General features: G+C 55.0%; 2 protein-coding genes and 1 long non-coding RNA gene across 5 annotated transcripts; 1 reads left to right on the top strand and 2 right to left on the bottom strand.

Moving 5' to 3' along the window:
• Positions 1 to 2409: 2409 nt before the first annotated feature.
• Positions 2410 to 7505, bottom strand: LOC125612383. The gene is made up of 2 exons (XR_007342749.1): positions 7334 to 7505; positions 2410 to 2767 (listed from the first exon to the last, which is right to left on the bottom strand). It is a non-coding gene; the product is annotated as an uncharacterized LOC125612383 (long non-coding RNA).
• Mettl27 (methyltransferase like 27) lies at positions 5793 to 10429 on the top strand. 3 transcript variants are annotated; one of them, XM_048789928.1, is made up of 5 exons: positions 5793 to 5879; positions 6174 to 6300; positions 6816 to 6944; positions 7153 to 7288; positions 9457 to 10429. In XM_048789928.1, the coding sequence occupies exons 2-5, from the start codon at positions 6178 to 6180 to the stop codon at positions 9684 to 9686; spliced, it is 618 nt and encodes a 205-aa protein (XP_048645885.1). In that variant the 5' UTR covers positions 5793 to 5879; positions 6174 to 6177; the 3' UTR covers positions 9687 to 10429. The 3 variants fall into 3 exon arrangements, with proteins under 3 accessions (XP_048645885.1, XP_048645884.1, XP_048645886.1); XM_048789927.1 differs by lacking the exon at positions 5793 to 5879 and adding an exon at positions 6454 to 6617 and having other exon boundaries at positions 5998 to 6300; XM_048789929.1 differs by lacking the exons at positions 5793 to 5879; positions 9457 to 10429 and adding exons at positions 6454 to 6617; positions 7624 to 7755 and having other exon boundaries at positions 6001 to 6300.
• A 1634-nt stretch (positions 10430 to 12063) lies between these two features.
• Cldn4 (claudin 4) lies at positions 12064 to 13841 on the bottom strand. Its single transcript, XM_015491421.2, has one exon. It carries the CDS (start codon positions 13617 to 13619, stop codon positions 12990 to 12992), a length of 630 nt encoding a protein of 209 aa, XP_015346907.1. The 5' UTR covers positions 13620 to 13841; the 3' UTR covers positions 12064 to 12989.
• Positions 13842 to 14289: the final 448 nt, after the last annotated feature.

Below are 14289 nucleotides of genomic sequence, written 5' to 3' on the forward strand. Positions count from 1 at the left end.
GCAAAAAAAAAAAAAAAAAGAGCCAGCATTGGTGTGGCTCAGCAGTGGAGCGCTTGCCCACCAGGCCCGGGTTCAACCTCCAGTCCTGGGAAAGACAGAAAAGGTCCGGGGCGGACAGAGGGGCGGACAGAGGGGCGAGAGGGGGAGAGAATGGAAGGAAGGAGGAACATGGAGGAGTGGCACGGCCCAGGGCCCAACGGGACCTGCCCGCTAGCGCAGCCTCCAGCACTTCGTGTGCTGGAAAATTCTTCCGCCCACGCTGACCAGGAACCCGCGTGGGAAACTGGAGCAGGCCGCAGGCTGACCCCTCGCCGCCTCCTGCGCTGGTCCACCCGCAGCCGCCCAGGGCTCGATGACCCGGCTGAACAGCCCGCCTGGAGGGACAGACCTGCGCACAGGTGACTCAGCCAGGGGTGACTCAGGGTGGTTTAAGTGGGGGAGACCCTCGTGCCTGGGGGGAGGACCTCAAGGACAAGGTTAACTGAAAAGGGGCCCTTCACCATGGCATTCAGGCGGCTTCTTCAAACCCACTGAGGAGTGTCGTGGGTCTGTCGTGGGTGGTCCTGGAGACCTAATACACCCAGTAAAAATATAAAAACCAAACCTAGAAGGTTCCTCCCTAAGGGAAAGTCAAGAGAAGAACTTTTTCACTTCCTACTTTCAAACCTTCTGGAGCCAGGAGGACAAACTGCTCACATGTTTTCCTTCTGACTGGCGGATGCCTGAAGGGTGACAATAAGCCAGTCAAACAAAGATCTCAAGGGAGAGTGATCCAGAAAACAGAAGTGCAAGGGCCCTGGGGCACGGCAGAGACCGGCCGGACAAAGGAGTGGGGGGTAAGGAATTTGGCTTTGGGGTTTGAAGCAGATGAGTAAGCTCACCAAAAGTGTACTGTAAAAACATCCTCCGGTTGGGCACAGTTTCTTAACTGTTGAAATTGCGTACATAGAGTGAAGCCAGGGACATTTTATAAGTTTGTTCTTTCATGTATGTTTTGAATTTTAAGTCTGAAAACATTTTAAAATAATAACTTCCTGGCTGGCTGTGTAGCTCAGTAGCAGAGCACCTGCCTGGCACGCATGGTGTCCTGGTTTCCATCACTAGCACCACAGATGATGATAATATTTGACCTCTGGCTATTGTGAAGAAAATGGACTGTGGTTGGGACAGAGGAAGAGGCAGGGAGGCCAGTAAGGAGGCCGCCACAGGGTCTGAACAGGACAGAAGGCAGATGGGACTGGAGTGGCAGAGGTGGAGAGACGGGAAGGCCATTTCAAGGTCACAAGATTTGCTGATAGAATGGGAGAGATGTGGCTTGGGTGGAGCATCTGCATAAAGCTGGTTTGGGTGCTTTGCTGAGATGGGATAGGGTGGGGGTGGAGGAAGAGCAGATTTGGGAGTGAAGAGAGGAGCGGGTCAGGCGGGGCACATCACTGCCCCAGGTCAGTGGCCTCCAGCGAGGAGATGGCAGGTGCACAACTGGGTAGAGCCTGGCCCTCAGGGGAGTCAGCAAGTTGAAGTCAGTGACCTGTAAATCCTCAGGCCTGGATGAGATCCCCCAGGAAATGAGACCAAGAAGAAGGAAGGCCCAGGACAATCCCTACTCCATGGGTTCAGAGGGAGGAGAGGAGAGGTAGCAAACAGAAGGTGGGGACCCTCTGCACCATCAGACTGGACTGCACACCCCAAAGAGCAGGCCACATTGAAGGCCACTGCCCCACACCCCAGAGGGAGCCTGAGCCTTAAAGAGCCCCACTGTGCTCTCCCAGCCCCCGTGGGGAGTCTGGGATAATCCCCTCCCCTCAAAGGAAAAGAGAAACAGGGAGTGGTGGCCACACCTGTAACCCCAGCTGCTTGGGAGGCTAGGGCAGAAGGATGATGAGTTCAAAGCCAGCCTCAGCAACTCAGTGAGACCTTGTCTCTAAATACAATACAAAAAAGGGCTGGGGATGTGGCTCAGTGCTCGGGCACCCCTGAGTGCAATCCTCAGTTACCCCCACCCAAAAAATGAAAAAGGTAAAGCTTCCAGCCATCCTGGTCAGCCTGAAGGCCCTGCAAACAAGAACACAGGGAGGCTGGAGCTGCGGCCTCCGTCTCATGACCAGAGGATAAAGCAGAGTGGACACACAGCAAGGCACCCACCCACGACATCACTTGGCATCAAAGGCGCCCTTCCCCTTCCTGCCCCCACAGAGGAGCCCTCCAGACACCCCAGGGTCAGGGAGGTGGCCTAGAAGCATGGACTTTGAGGACACAGCGCAGGTCCTGCACAGGAAATCACCCCTCCCCCACTCCCACTAGGATGGGGTGGGGGCTGTCTCTGACTCATCTGTGAATCCAGCACCCAGACACTGTCCAGGAGTGGCCCTGAGACCCAGTCCGGCCACTGGGTGAAGCACAGGCGCAGGGTGGGGCTCCCCACAATGTGCTTTATTTTTTATTTGGGGGACTAGATTGAGCTGATCGGGCTTTTTGCCCTCTTCCCTTCTTCCTGCTGGGACATGTAGCAGCCACCACGAGGTGACAGATTGAGGACAGAGGTCTGCATTCAAAAGGTGGCAGAGAGGAAGGGTGACAGGAACCTGGGACCTGATGGTATAATGGAGCCGAGGACCCCCCCTTCGCAGCCTGGGCTTCCCACAGTACATCTTCGCCCATGTCTCCATGCCGGTCGCTGTTCTGTCCGCCTGTCCCCCTGCCCCTTGGTGTGGATCTTGGCTGGTGTTTTAGTCAGCTTTTTTGGTCTCAGCTGCTGTGACCAAAAGACCTGATGAGAACAATTAGAGGAGGAAAAGTTTATTTGGGGGCTCACGGTTTCAGAGGTCTCAGTCCATAGATGGTCAACTCGGTTACTCTGGGCCCAGCGTGAGGCAGATGTACACACGCACACACACATATATACACAAGTACCCCAAAGGCACACCCCCAATGAACCCTACCTGCGTACAGTTACCACCCAGTTAACCTCTCAGGGTTAATGCACTGATTAGGTTTAGATCCTCGATCATTTCATCACTAAAGTTTCTTGTATTGTCATACACATGAGCTTTTGAGGGACACCTCATATCTAAACCATAACAGCTGGTGACCTCTGAAATCTGGGCTTCTCCCACTACACTTATCAACTGTATTTATCAAGATCACTGTTTTGCTATGGAAATCAACATGGAGGTTCCTCAGAGGACTAGGCCTGGGACCACCATACAACCCAGCTACCTAAAACATTAAAGTCATCCTTCTACAGGGAGATATGCAGACCCCTTGATAGCAGCGCAACTCACAATAGCCAAACTATGGAGCCAGCCCAGGCGTCCAGCAATGAATGAATGCATTTTTTAAAATGTGGTATGTATACACCATGGAGTTTTATTCAACCATAAAGAAGAATGAAATTATGTCATGTATAGGAAAGTGGATGGAACTTGAGAGTATTTTGTTAGGCAAAATAAGCCAAGCTCAGAAAGTCAAGGTCATTTGTTTTCTCTCATATGTGGAAGCTAGAGAGGAAAAAGAAAATAAAACTGGGTGGGAGGATCTCATGAAAATCAAAGGGAAAGCAGTAGAATAGAGGACAGGGACGAGGGGGAGGGGAACACTGGGAAATGATTCTGGCCAAATTGTTATATTGTGTGCATGTACATGTCTATAACAATGAATCCTACCATTATGTAAAACTATAATACACTGATTAAAAAAAATATGGAAAAAATGAAAAAATAAAAAGCCTATATATGGTAGGATCCCAACTATATGACATTCTGGAAATGGTAAAGACCTGCCTAGCATATGTGAGGCCAGTTTATATCCCCAGCACAGGCATATAATCACCATCATCATCACTGTGCTAATCAAGGTAAATGATGTTATCTGTTGTATTAAATAAATCCTAAAATCTCAGCAGCTTGGACTGGGGATGTGGCTCAAGCAGTAGCGCGCTCGCCTGGCATGTGTGCAGCCCAGGTTCGATCCTCAGCACCACATACAAACAAAGATGTTGTGTCTGCCGAAAACTGAAAAATAAATATTAAAATTCTCTCTCTCTCTCTCTCTCTCAAAAAAAAAAGACCTTTAAAATATCAGCAGCTTAACACAATAAAAGTTTATTTTTTGTTCATGTTACAGTCTGGTGCGAGTTGGTGGGGAGGGCCCTATGGTCCAGGTCTGGAAAAAAAGCTTCCCATTTTCAGCCACATTCCAATGGCCAAGAGTCTGCCACATGGCCATGACATATGCTAGGAAGACCTCCAAGGTTCAGTTCTTTTTTTTTTTTTTTTTAAGGGGGAGAGAGAGATAGAGAGAGAGAATTTTAATATTTATTTTTTAGTTTTCGGTGGACACAACATCTTTGTTTGTGGTGCTGAACATCAAACCCGGGCCGCACGCATGCCAGGCAAGCGCGCTACCGCTTGAGCCACATCCCCAGCCCCGAGGTTCAGTTCTTAATTCTCATTTTCTACACCTCTCTGCATGCTGGGCAGTGTGGGCCACCCCTGTCTTTTTGAAGCACTGTTCTGGGGCATCCTTCCTAACTCTAGTTTTCTCCAACATTCCCACCGCTCCTCTTCCTGCACCTGCCCTGAAGGACTGGAGTCCTGAGCAGGATGGGAGTCCTCTCCTCATGCCCACTCTTTCTACTCTGCACCATCTTGCCTTTACCAGCTGCCTCAATGACAACTACACTCAGGACCCTCAATCTGTCCCAAGCCTGACCTCTCTCTTGAGCTCAAGACCTGTCCTCAAAGAATCTCTTGGACATGTTCACCTGCACACATCTCAGAAACATCCCAAAACTATTAATATCCTCCTAAACCTGCTCCTCCTCTAAGGTTTCCTGTTATGAATGGAACCACCATTCATCCAGGGGCTCAAGCAGAAAGTGGGACACCATTCCTAACATCTTGCTTCAGGCTCCCACACACTGAGTCAATCATCAAAGACCCTGACACCACCTCCACACACACACACACACACTGAGGATTTACGATCTACATCCCTAGCCCTTTTAATTTATTTATTTATTTTTATTTTGAGACAGAGTCTCACTAAGTTTCTTAGGGCCTCTTTAAGTTGCACCGGCTGGCCTTGAACTTACAATCCTCCTGTCTCAGCCTCTCTAGTTGCTGGGATGAAGACCTCTGAAATTCATCCATTCCTCTGCCCAGCCATGACCTCTACCCAAGTCATGTTGCCATTGCCTCCCACCTAGGCAGATGCAATAGTCTCCCAAACTCTGCCGGCCCAAACCTTGATCCCTACATGGGTCCTCTAGATCTGTGCTTCTTTTGACCATTTAGCTGCATAGGAACCACCTGAAGAATTTGGTTGAGATCCAGAAGTTCTGGCCCCAGCAACCTGACGCTGATTCAGAAAGAAGGTCAGGGGCCGACTGAGAACTTACATTTCTAACAGGCTGCCCTAAGCGACTCCTGGAGGAACTCAAGCTGCCACCGTGGTGAATACTACAATCTGCGCATCAAACAGCGCTAAGACTTCCAGAGCTGCCCACTAGCCACATCTGGCTGTTTAAATTATGAAAACAAACTAAAAGATAAAGTTCAGTTCCTCGGACGCGCTAGCCACATTTCAAGTGCTCAACGGCCACACGTGCCTAGCAGCTACCCTGCTGAACAGGGCAGATTACAAAATATTTCCATCTTCGCAGGTGGCTGCTGAGTCTGGGATCTTCCCAGGCTGGAGGAGGGCCGAGAGCCTCAAGCTCATTGGCTGGCGGGTGGGCGGGGCCCAGCGCTTTGCTTTGATTGGGTAATTTATCTCAGCGGAAACCCAATCCTCAAAGGCGGTGGGGGCGTGGCCAGGCTCGGCGGCCGGGCCCGCCCCGAGTTCCGGAGCCCTCTTACCCCTGACTGGTCAGCTTAGCGGTGAGTTCTGACCATCTCACTCTGTAGAAACCTTTCCATTCTGGGTGCTTCTCCACCCCCGATCGGGGGATAGGGGTGAGAGGCAGGTCCTCCCACTCTCCGCCCCAGGAACCTTCCCTGCGCCCCCTGCCCGTCCCCCAGCCCTGCAGACCCAGGGTGTACAGGTCCAGCCTCACCCTGGCTGCGCTCAAAGTCCACACCTGTGAAACGGCATGGCCCTGGAGATCTGACAGACTGCTCTGCTGGGGAGGGCGAGGGGGAACGGGAGACTGAGGTGGGATCGTGTACCCACAGGAGGATGGCTCAGGAGAAGGGTAGGAACCTGTCCGAGGTACAGGCCCGGATCGGGGCCTCCCACAACATCCACGACCTGGACCGCAAGCTCCAGTTCTATGGCCGCTGGGCTCCAGATTACGACCAGGTAACCCATCTGGGTCCGTGCCTGATTTTTCTATCAGTCAAATGGGACTAGCCTTTCACCCCAGGAAAGCTGTAACAATGGTGAGAACCCTACCATCGGGTACTTGCACTGACCAGTTCTTCTTCTGATCCATTACTGCTTCCCTAACCTCAGAGGCACCCCACCAGCTCATGACTGTCAGCCTCTATCAGGGACCTCCCCAACCTGAGACTGCAACTCGGGGCTGCCTGGAGATAGTGCCACTGAAGTATCACTGTGGATTAAGCACAGAGGGTCCTCAACCAGCAAAGGAGCCTGAGAAGCTGAGCCCTCGTGAGGTGGGGACTAACTCTCCAGTCCTGGTCCCTTGGAGGTAGAGGGCACCTCATGCTTGGGTTTCCTCTCACTGTAGTCCCAGCAGGACCCCAGGCCCCAGCACACACAAGCTTAGCCTGGCAGACTCCTGGACCACACTACACAGGGGTCCCCCCAAAAACCAGAGTACCCTGTTGCTAGGCCCATCACTCTCTGTCCAGGATGTGGCTGCCCTGCAGTACCGAGCCCCCAGGCTTGCTGTGGACTGTCTCACCCAAGCCCTTCCAGGCCCACCCCATGCTGCCCTGATCCTGGACGTTGCCTGTGGCACCGGCCTTGTAGCTGCAGAGGTGAGACCCCCCTCAGACCCCCTCCCTTTCCTCAAGCCCCTCTCCCTGCTCAAATTTCCTGTCACCCCTGGACCTAGAACTATGTCTCCCCTCTCAGAGTCATTGGCCTCAAACGTATCCACTGCAGGGACCATGGCCCTCTTGAGGTGCAGGGGCCCTGCTGGGAGGTGGCAGGACATGAGCCATGACTGCATCCCTCTCACCCCAGCTGCAGGCTCGGGGCTTCCTCCAGCTGCATGGAGTGGATGGGAGCCCAGAGATGCTGAAACAGGCCCAGGCCTGCGGCCTCTACCAGCACCTCAGCCTCTGTACACTGGGTCAGGAGCCTCTGCCCAGCCCCGAAGGTACTTCCCCTCCTGCCCCCAACACTCCCAGATCTACCCCCTCACCTGTCTCCAAGAGAAGAGAACCCCCTTCTCTTATTGAGCCTCCACCCCTGCCCCTTGCTGAGGTCTCCATCAGCCCTTCTCCCTGGTTTCTCCACCTGGGATCTGACATCAGCCCCATCCTGGGCTGTACCACCAGCTCCTCCATGAGATCTGGGTCCTGCACATGCAGGTGTCAGACCTGGTCCCTCCCCAACCCCCACCATGAGGTACTTTGGCCTCCAGTGTTGTCTGAGGCCATACCAAAAGCAAAGCACCCAACCCCATCCCCGCCCCACCCTCCCTACACACAGGGACCTTTGACGCAGTGCTGATAGTGGGTGCCCTCAGTGATGGCCAGGTGCCCTGCAGTGCCATACCTGAGCTCCTGCCAGGTGAGCCCTGCTAGCCCCCCCTCCACTCACCCACCTTCCCCTCTTCACACCACACAGGCCTCAGCACTCCTTGGGCCAAGTGAGGACAGGGTCCTGCTCAGGACTGCCCAGCTGACCTCCCAGCCCCCAGCAACCAGCCCAGGGTTCCACTCAGTGGCCACCAACAGACACAGGTGCACCGGTAGGGCTGGCAGATGGTCAGCTTGCCTCTTATCTATGGCAACCAGGAGCAGCACCTCTCTGGTCTCTGTCCCTTCACCTGTGGGGAGGGTGGCATTCTGCCAGTGATCCCTTCTCCATTGCATTTCAGTGACAATTGGGTAAAATCATGTCCCTAAGGCCTTTACTTCCCTCCTGGCACAGGGGAGAGGCTCCCTGCATGTCCCGTGCATATCCTTGTACTCCAGCTTCCTCATTCACTCCTAGACTGCCCGAGGGTACATCCCTGTCGAGTCTGCCCAGGCAAGATGAGAGGTGATTGTGAACACTTCTGAACTCTGCACACGGGTCAGATGTGCAGATAGCGATGTCAGTGCCCCTCCTGTGCGCTCCTCTGCTCTGGGCAGAAGATACAAACCCTGCCCTCTGGCCTCCACCACCAACCCACAGAGCCTGGGGAGGGGCCCAAGGGGGCCCCATGAGGGTTCAGCTCTCCAAGGGTTGAGAGGAGAGGCATTCCAAGGGCTGGGAGGAGATGTTCACCAGGAGAGCAGCCTGCGAGAGGTCACGAGCAGAGCCACATGCGTGCAGGCACAGCGCCTAGCGTGAGGACCAGGAGGCTCAGGCTGGTTGCAGGACAGAATCAGGAAGTCAGGAGGCAAAAATGCTTCCTCTCGCTCTGCCCTCCCCAGCCCGGCCTCAGGGCCCAGCTGTGGCTGTGGTTAAATCTGGGCAGGTCTGGGCAGGCCTCAGCTTCGGGAAGTCCCCAGGCCGACACGCAGGACATGCAGGAACATCGGTGGGGTCACGGGGCAGAGGTGGAGACTGGGCTCAGAGAGCAGGAAATTCCCATCGCTCGAACCAGCAAGGACCAGGCCTCCTGGTCCATCCTGGGACCTCAGGTTCCTCAGCCAGCGGAGCCCTGTGCACTAGCCCAACGGCACAGGTGCCCTGCCCCAGGGCTGTCCTCTCACTGTGCCCCACCAGCAGCTCCATGCTCCTCCCAGCCCCTCCTCCAAGAATGTTCCCGGAAGTGGCCATTGGGTCTTCCACTTCTCCCCTTTCAAGTGCATCCAAGGCCACACTGGGCACATGTAGGTGCCTGGACTGAGGGGACAAGATCCCTCCTCCCTTCAGCCAGCACTGCTGACTGCCAGGCATTTTGTGCACACACTTCCTGTGAAGCAGGATAACCAGCCCCTCTCCACCTGCTGGGCCCCTGAGGCTGGGAGAGATGAAGGGACTGCCCAAGGTCCCAAACTCATGTGCTTCTTTCCTGAGCAACCTGACTCAGCTATGTCCCCAGCAGAGGCGCTGGGTGAGCAATGAGCAGAGAGGCCCTTTGATCCCAGGGTGAGGTCAAGAATTCCCACTCTAAAGGACACTTGGGCCTGGAAGGGTGCATGGGAGGCTGTCTAGGTGAGGAAGCTCAAGGCCATGCCTGGAGAAGTGACAGGAACCCCAAAGCTATGGAAGAGGGAGAAGATGGGCTGAGGAGAAGCTGAAGAGCTTACAACCTTGCAGAGGCGAGTGGGGAGGGTCAGGCCTCCCTGGGACTCACCCTGCTTGCCTCCTTCCCCTGCCCTTCCCCAGGTGGGCTGGTGTGCCTGACCACCAGGGCCAACCCATCCAACCTGCAGTACAAGGAGGCACTGGAGGCCACCCTGGACAAGCTAGAGCAGGCTGGGGCCTGGAAACGCCTGGTGGCCCAGACTGTTGACCACTGGGAGCTGGCCACCTCTCCTCTTGAGGTGGCACCCGGCGCCAAGGATGGCTTCATCTCGGGCATCATCTACTTGTACCAAAAGCAGAGGTCTCCCTGATGGAGGGAGTGAGGCCCGGTCACAGCTCCTAGCTGGCCTCTGAGCTTCCAAGTGACCTTAGCCAGGCCCATCTTCTGGCCCTCTTTGCTCCATCTGTAAAATGGGACCATTGTATCAAACCTGCCCCTTAAGAATGTTCTGCCTATTAAATGAACTCCCAGAAGTAACAAAAAGACTCGTGGTTCTGTAGTTACCGGCCCCAGGAGAGAGGGACCTCGGTTCCTGGGTTTCAGAACCACAGACCTTTTGCATTCTACCCAGTAGGCCAATCCTACTATTAGGGTGGCCAAATATGAGGCAGAGCCTCTGGACTTGTCTGCCTCCCCGGGGCAAGGTGTAGGGATGTTGATGGAATGAGGGAAAGAAAAAGAGGTGTGAGCTGCCAGGCAAGGGGACTGTTGGGGAGGCAAGTGGTGTCGTTGGTGGTCTTCATGTGTCTAATCAGATGTCAGGGTTCTGTTGCTGTTTTGAAGGACTCGGGGTTGAACCCAGGGGTGCTCTACTACGGAGCCACGTCCACAGCACTTTCTATTTTTTTATAGAAAGACAGGGTCTCCCTACGTTGAGGAGGCTAGCCTTGACCTTTGATCCTATGCCTCAGCTTCCTGAGCACCTGAGATGACCACACCTGGTAGTCAGGATTCTTGATAAGACCTAAGTTCAGAAAACAAAACAAAATGGCAGCTCTAACGTGACCCAAGGGTGGAGTTTTGGCACTCTGATGTCAAAAGGTCCCCTTGTACGGTTCCTTGGTTTCAGCCACTTTGAGTCAGACAAAGTAAACTCCAAATACCTAAAAAACAACCAACTGAAAACAATGTTGTGGGGTGGGTGGGGGTGCGGGCTGGGGCTGAGCGGTAGAGTGCTCACCTAGCACGTGGGAGGCGCTGGGCTCAATCCTCAGCACTACATCAAAATAAATAAGATAAAGGTATTGTGTCCAATCAGAACTAAAAAATATGTATATATTAAAAAAAATAAATAAACAACGGTCGCCATTGGTGGTGGTATCATGGCAGTAAAGCTAACAGGTCTATTCTGTTTTCCTCTGAGTTTCACAAGGAAGAATATTGCTCTTTGGGTTTTAGATTTTAATTAAGAGGCTGGGATGTAGCTCAGTGGGAGAGATCCAGTTGCCAGCACTGCAAAGTAATATGGACCATTATAATCATCATAATAAACCGTAACTAGGGACCAGCCTGGCCAACATAGTGAGACCCCGATTTGCTAAATAAATAAAATTAACTAGGGTGGGAAAATGACAAACACGGTTACAAGGAAAAAGTCTGTTCCTTCCCTCGCCTTTCATTACCCAGTTACACCTGTGGATTCAAGAAGCAAGAAGTGGCTCAAAAGGCCCCACATACACCATCCCGGAGCCAGGTGTGGCACTGAGACTTCTCCCAGGGTGCTGGGCCCCTCACCCCTAACTCGCAGTTGAGGAAACTGAGCCCAGACAACATCAGAATGTGCCAGAAGGATCCAAGTCATGACCAAGTGGCTGCTGAGCTCTGGCCCTGTTCTGGGGTCTGGAACCAGAGGTCCCCAGCTATGGGCCTGGGCCCAGCCACACTTTCTTTCTTTCTTTTTTTTTTTTTAAGAGAGAATGAGAGAGAGAGAGAGAGAATTTTTTAATATTTTATTTTTTAGTTTTCAGTGGACACAACGTCTTCTGTTTTGGGCCACACGCATGCCAGGCAAGCGCCCTACAGCTTGAGCCACATCCCCAGCCCCCCAGCCACACTTTCACAAACACAGGGTTGGGTTTCCTCATCCATAAAGGGACTGGAATGCCAAACTCAGGGTGTGGCTTGGGGGCTGCTCTGAGCAGGGGCGGGTGAAAGGACTTTGGTGACTGTCAACAGCTTGGGGACATGAATGTGGCTAATGATGATCCCTCCAATGGGGCAGGCTGTGGGAAGGCTTCCTTGGGGAGACTGCTTGGAGCTGGGCCTTCAGGACCAGCAGGATTTCGAGGGGTAGAGAAAGAAAGGACATTCCAGACCTTGGGCAGGGACCCTCTGAACAAAGGCCAGGAGGTGGATCCTGCCTGGTGGCTCAAGGAGGACAGCAGACCAGCCCAGCTACCCAAAGCTGGGACACAGTGGAGGAGAAAGGGGTAGAGGTGGGTCCCCCCCATCCTCCTGCCTTAAGTTCCCAAGCTTCCTCTAGTGTCCTGTGGACAGGGCCTCCCCTCTCACAGGTGAAGGGCTTGAGTGAGGTGGTTCCCAAGGTTGGGCCCGTTCCAATTTCCCACAGTTCCCTGACACCAGTCTTGAAAGTGCTCATGTCCTGGCCACAGCATGGTGGTCCTGACCCTTACCCTCCAGCCTGCCCTGCCTACCTCCATGGCTAGAATCACAGACAGTACAGAACCTTCCTGTGCACAGGTCCCATTTATTGTAGAAAATAATAATAATGACAGTGATGAATAGTCTCTTAATTACAAAACAGAAACATCAAAGGAGGCAGGGGAGAGGCCAGGACTCCTTCTGGTGAGGCCATTTCCCCTACCCTCCCCAAGCTGGCCATTCCTTGGCAGGGGCAGAGGACTCAAAGGAGCCAGTTTCAGGGTCCTGGGGGTCCTTCTGCTGAGAGGGGTGAGACAGCGAGCCCCACGGCAGCAGGGTGAGGCCGGAAGGGGTGAGGGTGGCCAGGCCACCTCTCTGGCGCTCCCTGCCACTACCCAAACCAGTTTATTCCACCTAAACCTGTCGCTCAAACCTGTCCATCCACTCTGTGTTCCACTCCACAGCAGGTGGGTGGGCAAGGCCCACGCTTCTCCATAACCACAGATTCCCGTGACACAGCCCCAGTGGCATTTCCTGGCCACACAGTCACCCACAGTCCATCACACCAGTGCCTGGGCAGGGCCAGGAGTGCCCAGGAACACGGGAGACAGCGGCAAGAGAAGCACTGGCATGACCCAAGATGTGGGCAGAGGGAGGGGGAGGGTAGAAAAGGGACAGTGGGAGGTGCCGGCGTGGGCAGGGCACCCACTTGGAGGCGGAGCCCAAGGTCAGGGCCGAGCTCTCCTGGCCAGCAGGAGCCAGCTGCCGGTTCCACCTGCTCTGGATCTAGGGTTCTTTCAGAGGAGGGTGGCTCGAGACTGTCCATCCTCGCCAGTGACAGGAGGCCTTGGGAAGGAGCCCCAGTGGGCGGGAAGGGATGCCCGCGGGCTCGGTCCTGCTTGCCCATCCCCCAGCAGCCAGCAGCCCATGGCAGCGCCGTCCTGGGGTCACGGCTGCTCCAAGCTCAGTCCAAGGGAAAACAAAGCCGAAAGGGACAGGTCTGGGTGGCGCCTCACACGTAGTTGCTGGCCGGGGCGGAGCGGGCTGCCGAGTACTTGGCCGAGTAGGGCTTGTCGGCGCGGGGCGGGCAGTTGCAGCAGAGCAGGGCGCCCCCCAGCAGCAGCAGTCCCGAGGCCGCCCAGCCGATGTAGAGCGCAGCGCCCATCTCCCGCTTCTGCCCCGCGGCCACCAGCGGGTTATAGAAGTCGCGGATGACGTTGTGGGCCGTCCAGGACACAGGCACCATCACCAGCAGGCTGGCCAGCAGGAACACCACGCCCGCCACGATCATGGTCTTGGCCTTGGTGGTCTCATCCTCCACGCAGTTGGTGCACTTGCCCCCGACCACAGACAGCAGCATGCCCAGCGCCGCCACGATGATGCTGATGACGATGAGGGCGCGGGCCGCCTGCAGGTCCTGGGGCAGCGCCAGCAGCGAGTCGTACACCTTGCACTGCATCTGGCCAGTGCTCTGCACCACGCAGTTCATCCACAGGCCCTCCCAGCTGGTCTGTGCCGTGACGATGTTGCTGCCAATGAAGGCCGTCACCCGCCACATGGGCAGCGCGCAGCTCAGTATGGCCCCCAGCCAGCCCAGCACGGCCAGTGCGATGCCCAGCACCTGCAGCCCCATGGAAGCCATGCTCAGGGCCTGCTGAGGGGAGGACCTGGAAGACGGTGGAGATGTGGAGATCGGCTCTGCAGGCTGAGGATGGGGTCCTCGGGTGGGTGGGGAAGGCCTTTCCCTGGGAGGTGGAAGAAGACAGAGCCGAGTGGAGCCCCTCTCTGGAGAGTCAGATGCCCAAGACCAGCAATGTGACCAGACCAGTTCCTTCCTGCGACACAGGGCTCCCAGGCTCCAGGTTGAGCAGTTATATGACTCTGGCAGAGGGGCGGGGGCAGAAGGAGGGGTTTCGGTGGCTGGGGCCTCCCCCTGACCAGTTTCTCTGGATTCCTGAGCCAACAAAAACACATCAAGGCCCCAGCCCTGGGCCCCTGAGTCACCCTGTAGTCTCAGAGGAAACTGCCCTCTCCCCCTGCCCCCAGGTCCATGCTGAGGTCAGCCTGGAGACAGACACTGAGTCACAGCCCAGGGACATCTGATGTTCACAGGGTACAGGTGTGGGGGAGGAGTGGCAGCCAGACCCAGCCAGGTACAGGGCCTGAAGACCAGGGTCCTCGTGACCAGAGCTCCCCTTTCCAGGCTGGGTGGGAGGAGAGGGTGGGAACCCTCAGAGGGGGAATCTGAGGCGGAGTCCTGGGAATGTCCAAGAGAAACTCCACCTGAATACTGTCCTTCCTGATCTTATCAC

The sequence above is a fragment of the Marmota marmota genome, unplaced genomic scaffold, assembly GCF_001458135.2.
Source record: "Marmota marmota marmota unplaced genomic scaffold, marMar, whole genome shotgun sequence".
NCBI lineage: Eukaryota > Metazoa > Chordata > Mammalia > Rodentia > Sciuridae > Marmota > Marmota marmota.